Here is a 21,938-nt window from a genome sequence, read left to right on the forward strand (position 1 = left end):
AAAAAAAAAAAAAAAAGAAGAAGAAGAAGCACACCCCCCCCAAAGCAATGGAGTACTGGGATTATAGACATGGGCCACCACACCCAGAACTTCTACTTTAATTTATTTGAAAGAGAAGGAGGGAAAAAAGGAGAGATAGAGAGACAGAGACAGACAGACAGACACACACACAGAGGGAGAGAGGGGGGGGGAGAGAGAGAGAGAGAGAGAGGTTTTTGTGGGTCACATGTATTTGGATAAGAAGCCAGCAGGGATTTGAACTCAGGACCTTCAGAAAAGCAGCCAGTCCTCTTACCCACTGAGCCATCTCTCCAGCCCCTAAGTGTACTTTGGCTGGTCCTCTGGTTTCCTTGCTTTTCCCATGAAGCCCCGGTTCTCACCATGTGTCTTCTTGTCTGCCATGTGGCTGGCCTCCATCTCAGGTTAATCCAAATGGCACGCTGACTTCATGTCTCTTAAGCTTCTAACTACAAAGCTCTAATAAACATGTCTCTAAAACTCTAAAATTTGGTCCATGCATTTGAGTCTGAATTTTTAGACAATTACCCAGAAGCCCCTTGCTAGAGCTGCCTTTTGTCATTCTCAAGTTTTCTAGATCCTCAGCTCCCCAAGCTAAGAAAGTCTCTGTTGTTCTCAACACCACCACAGAATTCCTATATGGATTACATTTAATCTGTAGGTTTGGGGGAAAAAAAAAAAAATCTTTTTTTTTTTTTTTTTTTTTTGAGGCAGTCTCTTGCAACATATACCAGACTGGCCTCAAACTCTCCATCTTCCTTTGCCTCGGCCTCCCGAGTCCCCGAATTACAGGAGTCTTCCACCATGCCTAATTAAAATTTTTTTTCTTTACGTAAACAGAATGAGTGGGTTACTCCGTCTAAGTGTCCTGGGGCTAAACACTAAACAGTGCACACAAAGCGTGGAGCATGGGAAGCCCGCAGGAAAGGTGACAAGGTGCTGAGTGAGGCCCAGGGACTCTGCTCCACACTCCTTACCATGTCCCACTGCTACACTTCTCAGCCATTTGGGAGGTTGGTGTGAACAAAACAAGATGAGCAGTATCTGTCACCACTGTGCTTCACCAGAGCTCCCACCCAGTGCTCCACTTTTGACCCTGGAGCCCAGGCCGAGAAGCCTCCATCAGGCTGAGCACCACTGTGGGTTTTCTGTTTTGCAGTAATGAGCTAGTGAGCTTCGGAGACTGCTTGTCGCTGTGTGGCCGGGTCCTCGCCCGAGAAAAATGCTCAGAAGTGTATTCAAGCCAACAGAAAGTATTTGCCAGACAGTGACTACACTGGGTGTTCAAGATCCCAGTGTGGCCCTGAGCCGTTGTCAAGATGAACTTCTAAGCACAAAACCATGTTCTGGGTTAACATACTTTAGTTAACAAGAACAGTTAACTACACACATTGAAAAGCAAGGTGAGTGCATTTAGAGACTTTCCCCATGGACTTGGGTGAATTAGGCTTTTTTTATTTTTTATTTTTTATTATTGGCAGATGGTATTATCTCCATGCTGAGTTTTGCAGCCTACGTGAAACGTTCATTATGGAGTCAGTTGCGCTAAGGTCTTGGAGCCAGACTAAGATCTGGGGCCTTTACATTCCCGGCTGGTCTTAGTGAGTGAGTCAGATTATGAACTCATTCTGTTTTCAAGTGGTGTAGTTAGTCCTAAGGATCATCCAGCCAGTGTTGATAGAAGATTTGCTTGCCACAGGGACCAAGAGAATAGAGACTGGTATCAATCATTTGATTTATGTTTGGGGGAAGGAGTTAGCCAAGGCAATATATTTTTAAAATTAATATTAATTTAGTTTTTTAATTTAATATTAAATTTTTTTAAAATTTTTTCTTTCAGGTCCCAGACAGAGTACACCTGTCCCATCACGTCTGCTAGGACTGTAGTTCTCCAAGCTGAGAAGCAGACTCATGAGACTCCAAAGTCTCAGTTTTCTCCATAGGCAAGAACGGTGCATTCCAAGATGACTGGCAGGGCACCGGGACATCTGTTGCCGCAAGCCACTAGGCAATTCGCACCAGAATTTTGTTTCCAGGGTCGTTGGGTATTGTTTAATCTGGACAGAGGTAGCCGAACTGGTTAGTTGGACAATGATAGGATCTCGGTGATCACCCAGACCTGGGGATTGGCTTCTTCTGATAGACAGTGAGACACCAAAAATGTGCTGTGTATCTGTAAGTCCATGTCTTATCAGCAGAGAAGATGGTGGTGGCTCTCAGTTATGCAAAATGTCCTGTCCCCGGCAGCTCTCTGTTGTTAAACACCCTTTCTCCCAGCAACTGGGCCCTAGGTAGACCTTTAAGTCTTTCTAACTTTTATAATTTGTTTTTAATATCTGGGGCCAACTGGGTGACAAAGAAAATCTTTTTAACCGCTATCCTTTAAAAAGAACTTAGTGAAAGTTGTTTAAAGTCTCCTTGGTCAGTGCTGGACACAAGGGAAGATCCGTCTGGCAGTGGTTCTCCTGCCTAGCCCAAGGAAGGTTTTGTTTGTTGTTTGTTTGTTTGTTTTTCAGAGAATGGCGGGTTTACAAATCATTGGTTAAAAAGAAGATATAAGTCAGTGTGCCGGCTGGTTGTGTGTCAACTTGACACAGCTGGAGTTATCACAGAGAAAGGAGCTTCAGTTGGGGAAGTGCCTCCATGAGATCCGGCTGTAAGGCCTTTTCTCAACTAGTGATCAAGGGGGAAGGGCCTCTGTGGGTGGTGCCATCTCTGGGCTGGTAGTCTTGGGTTCTATAAGAAAGCAGGCTGAGCAAGCCAGGGGAAGCAAGCCAGTAAGTAACATCCCTCCATGGCCTCTGCATCAGCTCCTGCTTCCTAACCTGGAGAAGTCACGGGAGTCCTGCTTTTCCTGGCACCCTGACTTATCCGATTTCTAAAACAGCAGATGAGTAGCATTGCAAAGATCACTACTATCCAGGTCTTGCTTCAATATCAAACTGTTCCCAACATAGAAGGCAGTTACTCTAATGAAACCTCTCCTTTATAAAACAAATAGGAGGAGGTGTGGGGCAAGTGGACTGTGCCATCAGACAGAAGACCTGGTAAGGCTGAGTGACTCAGACCCCAGGGAATCCCAGAGACTTGAGATCCGTAGGAGCTGAGCTGCTCCCTACCCATTTCTGTTCCTGCTCTGGAACAAGTAACCACAACACCCCACCAAGAGGAGCATGGGCAGTCAGTCACATAGAAAAAACACCTGGAGTCCTCCCCCATGCAAATCAAGCACCACTAACATCTCAAACTGAGCCAATAGGAAACAGCTAACCCTAAATCCCACCCCACTCCTCAATGTTTATAAAGTCCCTGTCCAGATGGAGTAAAGCGCACAGGTTACTTCACTGAGGATCTTCGGGGAGTGGCTGTTTTTACGTGGGGAAGAGTTCTCTCTCCCAAAGCATTCATCGCTGGACCTTGGACCTGCTGCTGACACCACTACCACTGGTGCTTCTGCTGCTGGCACTGGAGCTGCAGCAGTAGCCGTCCCTATTGAGAGACTGGGACCTCAGCTACGGGTCCTGCTTGAGCCACCCAAACTTCCTTGCTTCTCTTCTCAGAGCTATAACACGGTTGGCATTCAAGGCTGGACCAGAGCCCCATGGAACCTATTCATCTTGGCTCTACTTTGCCCAGATGGCAAACAACAATGCTCCTTTATCCTTACCAGCCATCTCTCTGTCCATGTCCAGACATCCTTTGCCTGGTGAATTGTGGATCCAGTTTCATTCTCAACTGTGGGTCCCTTAGGATAATGGTATTACACAGTGAGGTCCTGCTCTGCTGTCACTTCTTAGCCACCAAGGCCAGGGCTTCCTAGGGAGGTTCCAGAGTGTATGAACAGAGGAGCAGAACATGGTGGCGGTCCCTGATGCTCCCTGGGATCTAAAGTCTCATATAGAAGCAGTGCACTGCATAGCTGTGTCCTCCAGATTTTGACATATCCTAAAGAGAAAGCAGGCTCACATGACTCTGGAAGCTTCCAAGACATAACACGGCCTGTGAGCCCCTCTCCTGGGCTACATAAGCAGTTCATGGTTGTTGGGGGTGGTGGGGACTGTGATGGAGCTAACTGCCTGTTGTTCAGGGACTTCCAATGACACAGATTTTATAAATCTTTCCTTGTGCTGATGTGGGCACCTTAAGAAACCCCAGTCAACGTCTTGATTTGCCCTGATGGTACTTGAGCCCATAGGCTCACAGCTTTGAATGCTTGGTCATCAGGGAGTGGCACTATTTGAAAGGATTAGGAAGTATGTGTTTGTTGGAGGAAGTATGTTACTGGAGATGCACGTTGGGATTTTGAAAGCTCAAGCAATGGGAGTCCTTGTCTCTGCCTGAGGACCAGGATGTCGCTCCTAGGTACTGCTCCAGTATCATGCGTACCACCATGCGCTTTGACATGAGGATAATGAAGTCTCTGAAACTGCAAGCAAGACCCCTATTAAGTGCTTTCTTTTATAAGAGAACCTTGACCAAGACAGTGGTGTTACATGGATTTTCTTTTTTTTCTCTTTCTCTTCTTTGTCTCTATCTCCTCCTCCTCCTTCTCCTTCTCTTTCTCCTTCTCCTTCTACTTCTTTTGGTCTATTGTTGATGTCCTCATGCTTATGAAGAAACATATCTCCCCCCAAATAGTCAGTTGCAAAACATTTGCCACCACTAGGGACTAAACCCAGGTGACCTTGAGAAGTTCAGTTGTATCACTCTGCAGTGAGTGATAAGACATACAACCCAGGCCAATCAGCAAGATGTTCTCTGACCTGTACATGCCCACCTTTGCACACAGGTAATGTCATTCTGTTCTAACTGTTTTATATCTGCTTGGTCACTTCTCAGCTTTCTACCCTCCAACAGCCACCTCTGCCTTGGCAATGCTTCAAGGACTGTCTGTGACCTTAACCATGGTTCAAATGTATTCAATAGTGTTTGAAAGATAGCGCAGAGCCTTGAAAAGGAACCAGATGTTTCTCAGCTGTTCTAACTCTCTCATTATGTTCCTCCCCCTCCCAAGTACTGATGGAATTATGGTTTTATTTCATTCTAAGCCAGAGCTTGAGCACCAAGAGGCTTTTCAGAGGCAAGAGTTCACTCTTGGTCTGGCTGTCAATTTTTTAAAAAAAAAAAAAAAAAGACTCAACGCTTGTAACTTGCTCAGTCAGCTTGGTTGTCAATACTATTTCATGTGTACTATTTTATAGGCACCACACACACAAAGTAAATAAATGTGATACCTTTTGCAAATGATCAATGATACAAAAAAAAATTATTGTTTGGGCAACTCCAGGCAGGTGTTATACAAGTTGTCCAAATCAGCCCAGTAATTTTCCTTGATTCCTAATCAAACAAATTAATCTGGTTAGCTGGTTGCTGTGAAGGAAAGACTTCAAGGATGTATGCCCTAAAGCAAGAAATAATCAACAAAGACTGTGCCGAAGCTATACTGCAGTGAGCAACTCTGCCAGGCTACCTGCCAGGGACTGTTGGCTCAAGGTCGCCATGTTCTGATTGCTGAACTTGAACTTCATAGATTTAACTATGTGAGGTTAAGAACATTTGTTTCACTAACTCTATGTAGCCCTCGCCATGATCCTTAAAACCTTCCTTGGGGTTGGAGAGATAGCTGAGTGGATAAGAGCATGTGTTGTTCTTTCAGAAGACATGGTTTCAGTTCCCAGCACCCACATGGTGGCTCATAACCATATTCAACTCTAGTTATAGAGGATCTGACATCTTATAACCTCCATGGTACCAGGGATCCATGGAGTACATACATAGATATAGGCAAACACACATGTGCAAACTGTGTCATGTAACAATTTCCTCTGAAATCAAAACATTCCATCCGGCAGGGAAGCTCCTTAAGCAGGAAAGTGAACAACTCACATTAACTTCAGGAAGTCCCTGAAAATGACCAGATTCAGTAGGTGCCTCCCTGCCTAGAAGGAGCAATAAAGCTTCAAAATGATGCTTAGACAGGCCAGGCTTCAAAACAAACAAACAAAAAACAATATCAGACAAACTGTCTGGAAAAAGCACAAGCCAGCCAAGCTGCCTGGAAGAGGTTTAGACAAGAGTCATTTGGAAAGGACAGTCTCCAGCCTGTTGCAATGCCTGTCTTTGAGTCACTTCTGCTCCTGTAAGTACCCCCTCACTGGCATTTCTGGAAGTAACGCACAATAAAACTAATTAGTTCAGTCAGACTCAAAGTGGCACAGCCACTGGCTCTGGCCACAGTCACTCCATTATTACAAAAACTCCACCCACAGTTTGCTCTTTCGAACCTTGGAGATCCTAGCATTTGAGTTTATTCTTTTCCAAACAATTCTCTTTTCTTTGTCTTTTTTTTTTTTTTTTTAGATGAAAGTATACAACATGAAACTAACAGATGGTTACACTGTAACACTTAGTGGCCATTGCTCTATCAAAAGTGTTGTGCATGACCATATTTCTCAGATCCATGCATCCCCAGCAGACACTGCTTCCTGTTTCTGTCTCCCAAACTGTGTCCACCTCCATTTTCCCAGGTTAACTCTGAGCAGCATAGCTCAGAGCTCCTGGCACAATTTCCTATGTATCGTGTGGACTTGCCAGCTCCAGTGCATCTTCCTTCTTGTATCAATCCCTGGCTCAGTGATGCCAATCCCATCCACAGATACATGCAGCCATCAGCCCAGCATGGGCTCCACCTTTGCATCCTTCAGGAGGAGATGGGGAAGCATTACTAACGTATGAAGAATTGGTACTAGACCACTGATGAATATTTGTTCCCTTCTTCCTGGAGATGGATACATGGCACCTGGATAAGACCCTGTCTAGGGTGCAGATTTATGTGCTGGTATTAGCTTTGCAGATGTAAAAAGCTCCATGTCCCCACTTCTACTAATCAGGCAACATGGCAGCTGGTGTTACCCTTGAGGGGAACACATGACATGGAGCATAGAAATAACTCTCCATGACAAACAGAACACAAAGGACAAAGGGTCGCCCTTTCCCCTTAGCTGAAAGTGCAGTTGCTGAGATTGTAATGATAATGGCAGGGGGAACAGAGATTGGGAGGATGTCAATGACTGTTAGTGTGGCATGTTTGGATGCTGCCAGCAATTGTTGCTGCCACTGGGCGGCGGCCATGCCTGTGGAGGAAGGACAGGGGCATGGGCAAGGAGGTCCAGCATAGATCTAAGGCTGTGTCCAGGAGCCAAGTCGCTGAGCAGAAGAGATTCCAGTAAGGAGGATGCAAATTTTACTGCCCCTAAGCTGCTGCCATATAGACAAAGGGCAGGGGCTGAGCAAGGAGGTCCAGTGAAGTTCTAATACTATATGCAGGAGCAGGGTCCCTGAGCAGGAGAGATGCCAGGCAGGAGGTGGAGGGTCACACAGCTTTCCCAGGTGCCAAAGACATGCTGATTGCCCACTTGGGCAGTCTTTCCACCCTGGAATTGCTTGGCCTCTCTGTTCCTGTCATTTGGCTCCCCTCCCAAGTGGGTACAAAATGAGTAAAACCATCTGTTTTTGTGCCTGGGTCAGTGTTGTGTGTCTGACTTCCCCCTGGGGATGTGAATGAACATCTATTCTCATCATCCAGGCACTATGACAGACCCAAGCAACCAAGGAACCAAGCAACCAAACTCAAATCCACCCAAGACAAGTTTGATGAAACCGTTTATTAGAGCACGGGAACACAGGTGAGGGATTACTTATGGGAGCACGGGTTGCCCTGGCAGTATGACCACTCCATTGGCAATGACTCACAAAACCACAACCCTGGGGTTCCTAAGAGGCTTCTCTCTGCTGATGTTTACTGCCTTGGTGACATCAAAGAGGAATGCTCTCCAGAGTCTCCTGAGCCTCTGTCAGCCACCCACAAGGGGATGTTTCAATTCAGACCAAAGAGATACAGTGTATCCCACCCACTCCAGATCTTANATCTTTATGNACCCTCTTCAATAACTCCTCTAAGCCTTGGAGCAGGTGATGTGTGTGTGTGTGTGTGTGTGTGTGTGTGTGTGTGTGTGCATTTTCTTCCACTTATGACCCAATATTGAGCTATATCAAAGGATTAGTCAGTTATGCTCGGCAAACAGGGAAGTTATGAGTTTCTGGAGTGACTACCTCCCACTGTGAAAAGGCTCCCTTTACAAGTGATGCTGGCACAGCAGTTCATTGGGCATAAAAAGAAATATTTTGAAGGCAAGCTGATACAGTATACCTGCTTAATAAAAACTAAAACAGTAGNAGTAGTCTCCTTCCTATGGCCTATTGTCTCCACATCACATAATTTTGTCTTGATTTAGAATAATCAATGGGAATATCCACCTGTGGAGGTCTTAATCAGAAAGTATGTGTGCAGACATAACAATGCCACTACAGCACTACAACATACATCTTCCCGGCATGTAACAACACAGCACAGAGCAAGACTGTCTCAACAACTGTCCCTCAGCAGCCTGGATCGAGCCTCTTGGCACTAGAAACCCAGCAAGCACACAGGCTCATCCAGGTCAGTCTCTGTTGATTCTTCCATGTCCTGAAACCAAAGCAGGTCATGTCCTCAGCAAGGAGTTCTCCAGTTCCAGCATGCAACCAAAAGCAGTGGAAACCACATCTGTGATTCNTTGGCCCTCGGGCCTTTCCTTGACAATTCTGGAAGGCTCCTATGCCTAGCAGGGTCATCTTCACCCACAACTTTATAGTTCTGAGACTGCCTTCCTCCACTCTACAGTGCTGTTCCAACTCCTGAACTGCCATTTTAACTTTTTACAGAGGAAAATCAGGAGCACTGGAAACCCACTGATGTCCAACCTACTCGAGTGCCAATTGGTCAGGGTGTTTTCCCTAGGGTGACATATTCATACAATTCCTGATCCCATTTCATCTTCCTGAATCCCCAAGTACATTTCATGCTCTGCATGCATTTAANTGTGCTTTCCCATAAGACTGGGACCAAGAGGCCAGGAGGGATCACACCACCCAGGAGAGGCCATTCAGAGTTACTCTCACTGCATCAAAGGTGGCTTAGGAGTAAGTTACAGGCTTCATTGCTCCAGTTCTCTCGGTGCAGACTCCCTGAACTATGACCGTGCTGTGCCTCTACCAGTGGTGGCTCCAATCCTACGAAAGTCTTAGATTTTCCAGTAACTGACCAGTTGAGTGTGCCAGAAAAGCCTTTGTTCTGAGTTCACCTTAGCTTCTCTGCAAAGATCCTATATCCTGTTTCAGCTGCTCATCCCTGTGTAACAGGAAATACCCAAGAGAAAGGGATCACATCCCTAATGTAACAGGAAATACCCGAGAGAAGAAGAGACATGGAGGAGGAGACAAAATAAAATCTATAGGAGAGGATGAAGCACACAATCCTAGGAGACATATATATTTGGAATTTACTAGATAGATGATTAAATAATAAATAGGGTATGTTTACCCCATCTAGGTGTGTAGCTTGAGTTTATTTCAATTGAGTTTTGAATTCATTGTGGGGACCTTTTGTGGGTTGAGAACGTATTAATATAAATCTGACTGATAAATCACAAGCCTCTAGACTTTTGATTTTACTGCATTATAATCCCCAGCAAGAGATCCTCAAGACGGGTAGTGGCTACATGGGACAAGCCAGGGAGGCAGGGAGACCACTGGGGCCAGAGAGTAGCCAGCGCTAACATGGGATGGTACTTGTTTTTAATATTTCCCGCTATGCCCTGGTCCCCAAGCAAAAGGGAGAGAGTAGGTGAAATGGAGGATAGAAAGACCCATTAACCTTGTGGCTATGCTCACAAAGTACTGGCCTGTCTTCCGGAAGCCCATGGCCTGGTAGAGAGCCTGAGCACTGTACTGCACACTGCCAGTCTCAAGGACAACATCACTGCAGCCCTGGTCCCGAGCAAACTGGAGGACAGTTCTGACCAGTGCCTTTGCTATCCCCTGTCCTCGATGCTGTGAGGACACAGAGAGGCGAAAGAGCTGCATTTGCTTCTTCCCTAACGGAGGATCCTTGACAGGCTGAGCACCCACCATGCCAACTACCTGGTCTCCAGACTCAGCCACCCAGAAGGAGCCATGTGCATTCAGGTAAGACTTGGTGATGTCAGCCAGATCTGCCTGCAAACTTTTAGCCACATAATTTCTGCAAGAAATCCAGAAAATAAGCCACAGGCAAAGGAGAAAGAGAAAACTGCATACTGTGGCCAGGAGCCAGGAGCCAGACACCAGGATTATAGTCACTGGCACTCCAGGTAAGAGCAGGAGAGAATGAGGCAGTGTCAGCATCTGTCGGATGGCAGCAGGAATAAGCTCCTTCATGCCCCTGGAGAACAATTCCAGGACCCTTTTGTGGTCCTTCTCCTGGTACTGTCGGATGTGATAAGGAGCCATGGGGAGACTTCTGGCTCTCAAATATCAGCNATCACAAGGGACATCCAGACCTTCTTGCACAGCTTCCCTGAGCCCTGCAGCAAATAGAGGAAGCCAGGTCAGCCCCCNATTCCCTCCCAGACTCTCAGAAGCCAGGGAGAAGTCGGGAGCCACTCACAGGTGTGACTCTGGTGACACCCAAGAGGAAGCAGGACACTACTACTGAAAGAAGTGTCAGGTCATCCTCACTGATGACTCTACTTCCTCCCTTTTCTAGCCAGGTGACATGGCCCATGACCTCTCTGAGCCCGGGTGTCTTCCCCTGGAGACCAGGGTAAAACAGCACCTGGTGACTAGGTGGCTTTAAAGATTTAATAAAGGAAGCTGTGTGCAGAGCCCTCCCTGTGACCCTCCTCCTCTAATGACAAGTTCTCTGACCTTTGGGAACCGAGGTGCCACACTGTGGACAGACGTGCTGTTCTGAGATCTTCTATTCCCTTTCAGGTCCAGACANTGAAAACTCCTGTGCTCCCAGGCGCAAGTTTCAACAAATCCTCTTTCCAGCCACTGGAATGATTCAGTCTACAGAAAAGCAAGGGATCAATGCAAAAACTCTCCACCCATGGGTCTTCAAGAAGGTTTTAGGGCTTCAGACCCAAAGAGAACCAAGTCTCACCTCTCTGTCCTCTCATATAGTANCACAGTTCCAAGTGTCCAGGATGGCCTTTGCCTCCGATGACATCCAGTAAAACCTACCAGAGCCTGGTGAACCTCTAGGGTGCAGATCTGGCCTGGCACTTTATTGGCTGACTCCTGGACAATCATAAACCAAGGGTTAAGAGCTGACACGGGAGGGAACCCATATCTATTTATTTCTTGATCACCACAGGATTGTCCTAGAGGGGAGGCTGGATCTGGCTTGCCCCAAGTTCCTCATCATTTCAGGAAGCTTCACTCTTTCTGTCCCTTTTATATTCTAGCCTCTTACACCCAGTGTACTTTGCCACCTCGGCTTTCCAGCCTAGTCATTGGTATTGGCACATAACTCTTTGTAGAAACCTGTGCTCTCGACAAGCAGGGCTTCTCTTCCCCTCTAAGCTTTGGTTGGTCCTGAGCCAATGGATCCTGATGGTCCAAACTGACTTCCTGTCCCCCCTCCTAACCATTATGCATGACATCACTCAGCCACCATGCTGATGCAAATACTTTGCTGAATGTGTCCTTTTTAGCCCCTGCAGTGCTTTGGTCTAGATAATAGGCCCCACAGTCAAAGGTGGAATGAGCTTGACAGCCGTTTATAACCAAGACAGTATACACTTCATGTAGCCATCCACTGGCTATGAATGAACTGGGTTGCCTGAAAAGGGGGCTGGAAATGAAAAGGATGGGGAGGGAGAGAAGGATGAAGCCAAGACAAGTTTCTGAACAAGGCTCAAAGTTTAATTCTGCACCTCCAGGTTATAAAGGGAAGACCACAAAAACCCATCCTTTGTTTCAGCTGGATTATGCTGCAAACAAGCTCAGTGGGCGGTCTATTCTTCTAAATCCCTGTAGTAAATAGGAGCAAGGTGATGACTCCACCTGGGTAGTTAAGTCCATTGTGGTAAGCACTCTAGGTTCTGTTTAGCATGCTCAAGGCTGAGGAAGGGCACAATTTCCCCTTTTTTGTCTTTTAAAGAGGAGTAGTACTGGTAGCTAGATGATGGCACAAGATTTACTTGTTTTCAATAATCCCATCTAGGGTAAAGAGTGGCCAGGTGACCGTGCCTGTCCTAGGTGGGTGTCTATATTGCTTCTTCTCACCCATCATGTGTGAAGGCAATCAATCTGTTTAAGATTCAAGGTCCAAAAGTTAAAAGCAACAAAAGGAAAATTAATGGTCCAAGCAGTGTAGAAATTAAAGCCATCTGTGGGTATGTCTCAGTTAGCTAATCCAGCTGCTAATTGGCAAAAATCAAACACAAAGTCTGGCCACCAGGTATATGGAGGGTGGCTTTGAGAATTGATAGAAAACGCTTGTTCTCCAGCAAGTGTGGAGACTACACTCCAGGTTTACTCAGCTGGCTGATAGGGATGTTGAGCCATCTTCATCATTGGTATCATAATCATTAGAAGGAGCAGGATCCATGTCCACTTGACAAACCAATCTTTCAGGCAGAAGTCGGGCACCATTTTCTTTTTGTGAAAAAACACAGACAGAACCTTGCCCCCATATTAAAACAGGGTTGGGGCCATCTCGCGTATTAGTCCCACCATTTAACCATGGCATATGAGCTGGAAGTGACTGGATGTCAGTGGTGATCTGCTGCAGACTGACCTTTAGCATCAGTTTGCAAAAAAATTAAATAATACAAAGGCAAGGTATGCTTTTGGTGACCTTGAGGAATATAACTCCTCTTTTTTTTTAATTTTTATTTTTTATTTTTTAAAGATTTATTCATTTTTATTTATATGAGTACACTCTAGTCGTCTTCAGACACACACCAGAAGAGTGCATCAGATTCCATTACAGATGGTTGTGAGCCACCATGTGGTTGCTAGAATTTGAACTCAGCACTTCTGGAAGAGCAGTCAGTGCTCTTAACCTGAGCAATCTCTCCAGCCCTCTTTTGTTTTTTAAAAGCCAATTTTTCAGAGTGTGAAGTGCACTTTCAACAATTCCTTGTCCCATTGGGTTATAAGGAATTCCAGTTTTATACTCAATACCAAATTCTTTACAAAATGATATAAAGTTGTTTCCAGTACAAGCTGTCCCATTATCTGTCTTGATGACTTTAGGTAATCCTATAGCATTGAAGGCTTGTAAGCAGTGGTCAGTTACATTTCTAGAAGCTTCTCCCATATATAGAAAAGCAAAAGAGAATCCTGAACAAGTGTCAATACAGACATGTATATATTTCAATTTTCCAAATTCTGTATAATGAGTTACATCTATTTGCAAATATGATTGGGCATAGGGCCTACATGAAGAAATTGAGGACACTGAGAACAAGTCTTTACAATTTGACATGCACCTTTTCTAGAAATACCAAATTGTTGTCTCAAACTATTACTATTTTGATGATGTAAAGAATGAGATTGTTTGGCTAATTGTTCCTGTAAGGCCTATAATCTGCCTGGTATACAAATCTGCTGTGGCATTGCTCAGGGGTCCAGGAAATCCAGTCTGAGCTCTTAAATGTCCTATAAAGTAAGGAACAGTACATATTTCTTAAATAAAGCTGTATTTGTATAAACAACTATAAAATTTGAGAATTAGCAGTATCTAAAATAGGAACAATTTCCAGCGATTATAAACCATGAGCTATATATTGGCCATTAGTATACAAATTAAAAGCTTGATTTTTCAACATTTCAAAAACAGTGGCTACAGCACATAATTCAATAATGTGCTGAAGCAAGAAGAAACTCAAGAGAATAAGCATGTGATCCAATCACATATGCTGCTTTCCCATTAGATGAGCCACCTGTAAATATGCCACCTTACAGGAAATACAAAAGCATTCACAGAGGCAAATTGTAACAACTTATATTTTGGATAATGATATCAATTTTGCCTGAAAAATTTGCACATGCAATAGGCCAAATATCAGTATTCGACAATAACCAATTTAATTGCTGCTTGGAATGAGGACTAAATATTTCATCAGGTTCTTAAGACATTCTTGCTGGGCAGTGGTGGTGGCACATGCCTTTAATCCCAGCACTTGGGAGGCAGAAGCAGGCAGAATTTCTGAGTTCAAGGCCAGCCTGGTCTACAGAGTGAGTTCCAGGACAACCAAAGCTATACAGAGAAACCCTGTCTTGAAAACAAAAACAAAAACAAAAAAATAAAACAAAAGACATTCTTTCCAAAATACTTTCATGATTCTATCCTACAGTTCTGTATTAACACAGTAACAGCTTCATAATAGGGTGTTCAAACTTTACTTGGAGATGAAGAAAGATGAATCCTGGCCAGGCAGTGGTGGTGCACGCCTTTAATTCCAGCACTTGGGAGGTAGAGGTAGGCGGATTTCTGAGTTCAAGGCCAGCCTGGTCTACAAAGTGAGTTCCAGGACAGACAGAGCTACACAGAGAAACCCTGTCTAGAAAAAACAACAACAAAAAAAAAAAAAGAAAGAAAGATGAATCCACATTAATGGTCCCTTTTGCCAAAGGACTGCTGTGAAACAGCCAATAAATGATCACAGTCTATATAATGTATCTGTTGTTGCCTAATAGTTTCCTCTACTTTCTGCAAAGGTATTTGTCCCCCATCAGTTAATAGTCCAGGGGAATTCAGATTTCCACTCCTCTTGAGAAATGTCAAACTGTTGGGAGCCGACTCTTAGCAGAAAGCGGCTATCATCTCTGCAGCCATCTTGGGCTATTTACTTACAGGTGGTACTTTTCCACCCTGATGAGAGACTTGTTTTCCTAACATGATGTTTTTGCAAGAAGCCCACCACAGCTGAACACTCTGATAACCTCTTGTTTTTCTCCAGTCCATCCTGGGCTTGTGGTTAAGAGTCTCCAGCTGTACTCCCCAGCGAGTGCATACATACCCATAGCTGCCTTCCAATAAACGAGACTTGAGACTTGATGAGACAGACTGTCTTGTCTCCGTTCTTCACATCTCTTGCCCCTCAGTCTCCACTCTCTCTCTTGCAGACCCCTTTGACTGACCTGCAGGCTGGGTCATCAAACAGAGTTTTAAGTGCTCTTGTGGCAAACTTAAGGTGAGGTCTTAGCCAATTAACATTTCTTAATGGCTTTTGAAAATCATTTAAAGCAAATAAACTATCTTTTCTTACTTGAATTTTATGTGCGATAATTTGTTTAGGATTTAACTGAGGCCCCAAATATTGAAAAAGACATTGCATTTGAATCTCTTATGGAGCAGCAACAACTCCAAAATTTTAAAGCTTATTGTATAAGAAGAGCAAAGGCTTATAGTGAAGCACCATCAGCGGGATCAGTTAATAAAATTCCATTTATATAATGAATAACATACACTGAAAGATTCAAAGTCCTAACTTCTTGTATTGAAGCAGAAACAATTTTTTGGGCTATTAGCTATTCTTTTTGTTTGTTTTTTTAAAGATTTATTTATTGTTATATGTAAGTACACTGTAGCTATCTTCAGACACACCAGAAGAGGGCATCAGATCTCATTAAGGATGGTTGTGAGCCACCATGTGGTTGCTGGGATTTGAACTCAGGAACTCTGGAAGAGCAGTCAATGCTCTTAACTGCTGAGCCATCTCTTCAGCCCCCTATTAGCTGTTCTTTGAGGTAAAACTTTCCAGTGATATCACTTCATGGGTTATTTAAAATTACAAGCAGACACATCAAATGCAAACCTTTTACAACCATCAAGATGCAAAGGAATAGAACAAGCCAGGTTGTAATGTCTTCATAAGTTGCTAGTTTCATTAACTTTTCATAAATCTTAATTTTGGAACTTTGTTTTGGATTATTGGAATAACCAATCCCTTGAAGGTGAGTGAGTATCAGAAAAAGGCCAAGTTGAAGGGCAATCTTGTCCTCTAATAAACCAGTACACATCAGAGGCACCAAAGCTACTGTGGAGCCCCAGCTTTAATACTCCTCGAAGCTGTTCGGAGCCTCACCTTTAACACTCCCCAAAACCTGTTCCCCAGATCATTAGAAATATGGCCAGTAAAGAGCTCTTTGTTCTCAAAGGCCAGCAGGAAGCCTTCTGTCCCTCTGCCTGACAGCTAGCTAGGCGCCCTTCTCCCCGAGTTTGGGACCAGGAATGTGCACCAAAAGATAGCTTATGACCCCTTTGCCAATAAATGAAGCCAGGTGTGACTTTCCTATCCCCTGTGGAATGTTTACTAAGATAACTCCGCCAGAAGACAAGCTGTAACTCATCCCCGCTCTAATGATATTTACACAACTCCCCCTTTTGTGATCTTACCAAGGCCGGCTCCGACAGAGAAGAGCTGTAATTCTCTTACTCCCCATTTCTTGTGAGCCTACCAAGGACAGCTCAGCTGGAGAAAAAGTTGTAATTCACTTCTACCCCCTTCCCCCCTCCTGTGGTTTTGCCTTCAAAAACCTCCTACTGTTAGGACAAAGGGTCGAACTCTTCAGCTCTTGTGTAAGTTAGGAGTTCAGCCTCTGCTAGCCCATTGAATAAAGCTCTTGCGGTTTTGCATCAAGACCGGTTACTCTTGAGTTTTGGGGGCGTCATTTCATCCTGGGATCTGGGCGAGGTCTTCCCTTGTTTCGGGGCCTTACATAACGAAGACATGCAGAAGATATTTAAAACCAGTCAGATACAAAAATGAAGTGGCTAAACACATATATTTAGACCAAACTTTTCTTATCCTTTCTAGCTGTAATTTCAAAAGAAAAAGCACCTTGTCACTTGCTGAACCCAATAAACACAGTTACAGAGATTTTTCTAGGAAAAAAACAGCCATCAGCTCCCTTACCAAAGATGCTGAAGCTGTTGGCCCCTTTAAAAGTGGCTTGGCAGATAATCAGCCCCTAGCAGGGCTTCTCCAGCTGTGCTTGACTCCCAGCTATGGTGCACAGTAACTTATCAGTTCTACTGTGCAAATTGAGACTGCCTTCTAAACCAGTTCAACTAAATCAAGGAGTGGAGCAAATGAAGTTTTAACAACTTTTTCTTTTGAACATGAAATACAGAACAATAATCCTTCAAACAATGAAACACAAACAGACATGAATTGACACACAGGGACAGATTGTTGCACCAAGGACAGACAACAGACAGAGAAGGAAGAGAACTTGCTGTCTCAAAGGGACCTAGATATGACCAGAACTAAGGAGATGTCCAGTAGGAGCCAGAAAAGGAAGCAGGACATCTCCCGATTTCCTCCCATCCCAAGGAGGGTGCTGAAATAGCTTATTGCCATTTTCCTCCTCTTTTGCTAATGCTTCCTGGACAGGGGACAACTGCTTTTCTGAAACCTTATTCTCCCTCTCTCTTTCTCATGTCATTGGTATATTTACCATTCCTACTTGAGAACCATGGATAGCATAAATCTACTTGAGCTAAGAATTTTTCTAACAACTGTTTTTTAAACCCTGCTCCTCTCACCTGATGCAGATCCTGGCTGGACAAATGCCTGTATAGAATTCCCCTGTCCCATCACTCTGTCACCCCTAAGTGAAGTTGGCATCCGGTCAACACCTCTTCAGCCTTGGTGTATACCCTTAATGCACCTCCTGCAACAACAGCCTCAAAAAGGTAAACTTTATAACTAGCTCTAGCATTAATGCTGTCGTTGCTTACTGTGCAGAATACTGTTACTTATTCTGTTTTCTGTGGAGCTCCACCTAAGACAGCCTTTCTCAGTGGGTCCCCTATTTTCAGACCTCTCCTTCGGGCGCTACCAGTAGCAGTCCACCGGCCATGGATAAACTGGGTTACCTGAAAGAGGGGCTGGAAATGAAAAGGACAGGGAGGGAGAGGATGGAGCCAAGACAAGGTTCTGAAGAAGGCTCAAAGTTTTAATTCTGGAGCTCCAGGTTATAAAAGAAAGACCACAAAACCCATCCTTTGTTTCAGCTGGATTATGCTGCAAGCAAGCTCAGTGGGCAGTCTATTCTTCTAAATCCCTGTAGGAAATTGCAGGTGGAGCAGGTGATGACTCCACCTGGGTAGTTAAGTCCACTGTGGCAAGCACTCTAGGTCTGTTTAGCATGCTCAAGGCTGAGGAAGGGCACAACTTCACACAGATTATCTGAGGAAGTACTTAAACAAACCAGGCAAGACTGACATAAAAGAGCACCTTTTCTCGCAAGATACCCCCATGAGATGGATGCTCTTTGCCCACAGTACTGACCAAAACATCAGCGAGGGCCCTCTGTCTTTACTCATGGCGTCCTGCACAGGGTCATGATGTCTATAAGCCAGCACTTGTTTGCTGCTGTTAGCTTGGGCCTGATGTAGTCAGGGCCAGTGGGCTCAGGAGACATTCAAGGAAGACGGAACCTTACATCACAGAAGCTCCTCAGGAGTCATCATGTGGCAAAGTTGGGTAGCTTTTGGACATGGTCTAGGTAGCAGAAGGAGGGCCACAGGACAGGGATGATAGGTAGAACACAAAATCATGATGTATTCTGCTACATGACATTTAGCCTGGGCTTATGGCCACCAGAGAGGGAGGCAAGCAAGTTCTAAGGAGAAAGAGGAAAGGTAGCCTTGGTAGGGGTCTTATACTAAATAGGATTCTTAGGAGTTTTAGGGCTTGAGGGATAGGCTTTAGAACTTTACAAAAATGAATAATAAAGACCAGAGGATGTGGGGGAGAGGATGAGAGGCAGTGAGGGTTTCAGGGAAGGACTTGGGATGGAGGCTCTAGGAGAGCTTCCTTAACCTCTTGCCATCAGTCAGGGAGCTCTCAGGTTGAAGGGAGAGAAACAGAGATCCCCTGAGCAGGACTAAGGAGCAGCTTGAAGAGAATATGGTCATAGTTTTGGAGGAAAGACACCCTACATAGAGGGGTGAACATTAGGATGGGGCAGAAATGTGGGAGGGAGAGGAAAGTGAACAACTTCAAGTTCATGTAGCATGGACCCTTACAAGGAACAGATACATACTGTTTTAATTAGTGGGGTGCATGCACTTTGTGTGTGTGTGTGTGTGTGTGTGTGTGTGTGTGTGTGTGTGTGTGTATGCCTGGATACATACGTGAGAATCAATCAGGAGAGAGAGAAAGATGGCAGCAGACCTCCCCAAAGGCAGGTGTAGCATCTGAGCTAGAGAAGGCCCAGGTGCAGGGCCCCAGATGGCTCAGGAAGCAGCTGGACAAGGNGAGCAACCTTGCTTGAAAGAACCCAAGCTACCTGAGGCNGGGCTCTGAAGTGAGTCTGGCAGAAACAAAAGGCACAAGACTTACGGTTAATTCACTCAGAGGAGTGATTTGCTACCACCTTGCATTTCATGGTCTCTCAGCATGTCACGGCTTGTATGGTCTGAATGATAGCCTTGTCTGAATTGACAAAGGAATCGGTTGGGTTGGCAGAAACCCAAGAGACACAAAGGTAGCTGAGACCAGAGTGAAGACATTAAGACCGCTGAGCCTCTACCATGTGGACATCCATTTTAGAGCTAAATTGACAGCAGATTTAACAGGATTCANGTGGGATGAGCACCCTGAGCACACAACTATAAAAGAGCAACTAAGATCCTGCTGGGGCAAGATCATGTTTGAAAAACGTATGACTTGACTGCTATTAGTGACAGAATGGCAAATGTTCCCCATAGGTTTATGTATTTGAATGTTGGTCTCCAAATGGTGTCACTGTTTTGGTAGGTTGTAGACTCTTTGAGGCCTAAGTAACATTAAGTGGGACCACAGGGGTAGGCTACAGGGTTATAGCCTACTCATGTTGGGACCTGAGTTCTGTTCCCTGCTGTAGACAGATGTAAGGATGTATTCATGCCAAAGCCAGAAGCTACTCCTGCTATGTCACCACCCCAGCCCACCTACGCCCACCTACAACCCCTACTCTAGCTAAGTCAATCCTCAGGAAAAAAGCCTACTTGTGGTCTCTTGTGCTCCTGGAATTGACTCCCTGATGCCTAATAAGGACGCAGAACCTGTAGAGGCAGGACCTTGCCACCTGTCATCCACTCCATTCCTTGGTGGCCTCCTTAAGAGCAGTGCCTCGGTCTTAAGCCATTCTCTGCCTCCACAATGCCAAAAACAGGAGGTCTCACCTCGGACCAACATAGTGTCAGGGAAAACTCAGTGTCCTGAGGAACGCCCATCTTGGGTGAGGATATTAATGTGGCCCCAGGCTTCCAAGCACTCCTGGAGCTCCTTCAATCAAANACACTCGCTCACCTCCCCACGTGGATGCCTCCCTAATTCTACCTGAGAGCCCACATGATAAGAGTCCAGAATGNTCTNGCAAAGGACAGTGAATCTTCCCGTGGTGGTAATGTCTCCACCCCAGGGAGAACCTGAGGGTTTCTAAGGAGAGCCAGGATGTTGGCTAAGAACAAAGGCACGACTCAAAACACCATTTCAGTTTCCACCTCTGCTGGAAGGGCACCTGCTTTACTCTGTGTCAGCAACTCAGGCTCTGTGGTGAGGAAGACTCATCTGAAGGAAGGTGAGGGCGACACCCACCAGATCTGAAAGACTTCCTCAGCAGCTCAGCAGCTCTCTCCCTGGGCTGGAACTGTGTCTTCCGGAAGTGGAGGACTTGTTTCCNTGGGGAAGATCTTTCTGGGCTGACCGAGACCGAGAGTGAGCTCCGCTCTCAGGAACTGACGCAGCGAGNGCTTCTCCTGCCCTGCGGACACTTTTCTCCTGAGATGGTGAGCAGACTCCTGGCCCAAGTTCACTGGGCGCCCTCCAAGTCCAAGTGTGGAGAACAGGTAAAGAAAGGGGTGCGAGCCTCAGCGCTGCTCTGGACGCGCGGCGCCCCCTGGAGGCAGGACCCGAGGCTGACGCAGGACGAGAGAGCAGAGGCCACTGAAGATCTTGTCCTTGCAGGAGTGTGTGTCTACTGGTTTCCAGGGCTTCATGCTCCGTAGGTACTCAGACTTTGCCCTCAATCAAGTTGTTTTTAATTAAAAAAAAAAAACACTCATTTCACTAGTTTAAGAATGTATCATGCNTACACAACATCCCTCGGGGTTGAACTGCAAGGGAAACCCAGGTTCAAAGAATTGGTACTTCTNAGGCTTCAATAAATGACATGGTTTATGTGTGAGGAATAGGCTCAGTGGGCTTTCTTGCTTCTTTGGAAGGGACACATTCTCTCTGGTTTATTCAACCGCCTATTTCAAGCTTCAGGTCCCTCTCCGCTCACCCTGGTTCTTCCCGTGAAGCCTGATTGGGTGTGTAAGGTGCTTTCCTCTACAAAATCCAAACTGTTGGTGTCTCTGGCTCCACAGCCCAAGGTGGATCCTCAGGACAGAGATTCTAGGTGCACGGTTCACATTAAACATAATGACTTTGCAGCTTCATTTTGCCTCTATTTATATCTGCACCTCTGTTCCTAGGATTGGTTGGGATCAATTCATTCAGTCAGAGTCAAAGTGGCACAGCCACTGGCTCTGGCCACAGTCACTCCATTATTACAAAAGCTCCACCCACANTTTGCTCTTTCTAACCTTGGAGATCCTAGCTCTTTGAATTTATACCTTTTCAAACAATTATCTTTCCTACATCTTTTTTTTTTTTAACATGAAAGGGATACAACATAAACTTAACCTGNGGTAATACTCTAACACTTAGTGTTCATTGCTCCATCAAAAGTGAGATGCATGGTCGGGCAGTGGTGGCACACGCCTTTAATCACAGCACTTGGGAGGCAGAGGCAGGCAGATTCCTGAGTTCGAGGCCAGAGTGAGTTCCAGGAAAGCCAGAGCTATACAGAAACCCTGTCTCCGAAAACCAAAAAGTGTTGTGTATGACCATATTTCTCAGATCCAAGCATCCCCAGCAGACACCGCTTCCTGTTTCTGTCTCCGAAACTGTGTTTCCCAGGTTAACTCTGAGCAGCATANCTCAGAGCTCCTGGCACAATTTCCTATGTATCATGTGGACTTGCCAGCTCCAGTGCATCTTCCT

The 21,938-nt window shown here is 45.3% G+C and overlaps 1 protein-coding gene across 3 annotated transcripts; it reads right to left on the bottom strand.

The window, feature by feature from the left end:
* Nucleotides 1-7,682: 7,682 nt before the first annotated feature.
* LOC110317171 (N-acetyltransferase family 8 member 2) lies at nucleotides 7,683-20,933 on the bottom strand. 3 transcript variants are annotated; one of them, XM_029533661.1, is made up of 5 exons: nucleotides 20,487-20,933; nucleotides 14,913-15,040; nucleotides 11,042-11,178; nucleotides 10,804-10,947; nucleotides 7,683-10,460 (listed from the first exon to the last, which is right to left on the bottom strand). In XM_029533661.1, exon 5 carries the CDS (start codon nucleotides 10,384-10,386, stop codon nucleotides 9,694-9,696), a length of 693 nt encoding a protein of 230 aa, XP_029389521.1. In that variant the 5' UTR covers nucleotides 10,387-10,460; nucleotides 10,804-10,947; nucleotides 11,042-11,178; nucleotides 14,913-15,040; nucleotides 20,487-20,933; the 3' UTR covers nucleotides 7,683-9,693. The 3 variants fall into 3 exon arrangements, with proteins under 3 accessions (XP_029389521.1, XP_029389531.1, XP_029389533.1); XM_029533671.1 differs by lacking the exon at nucleotides 14,913-15,040; XM_029533673.1 differs by lacking the exons at nucleotides 11,042-11,178; nucleotides 14,913-15,040.
* Between the last annotated feature and the right edge of the window lie 1,005 nt (nucleotides 20,934-21,938).

This window comes from Mus pahari, chromosome 2 (genome assembly GCF_900095145.1).
Source record: "Mus pahari chromosome 2, PAHARI_EIJ_v1.1, whole genome shotgun sequence".
NCBI classification, from domain to species: domain Eukaryota; kingdom Metazoa; phylum Chordata; class Mammalia; order Rodentia; family Muridae; genus Mus; species Mus pahari.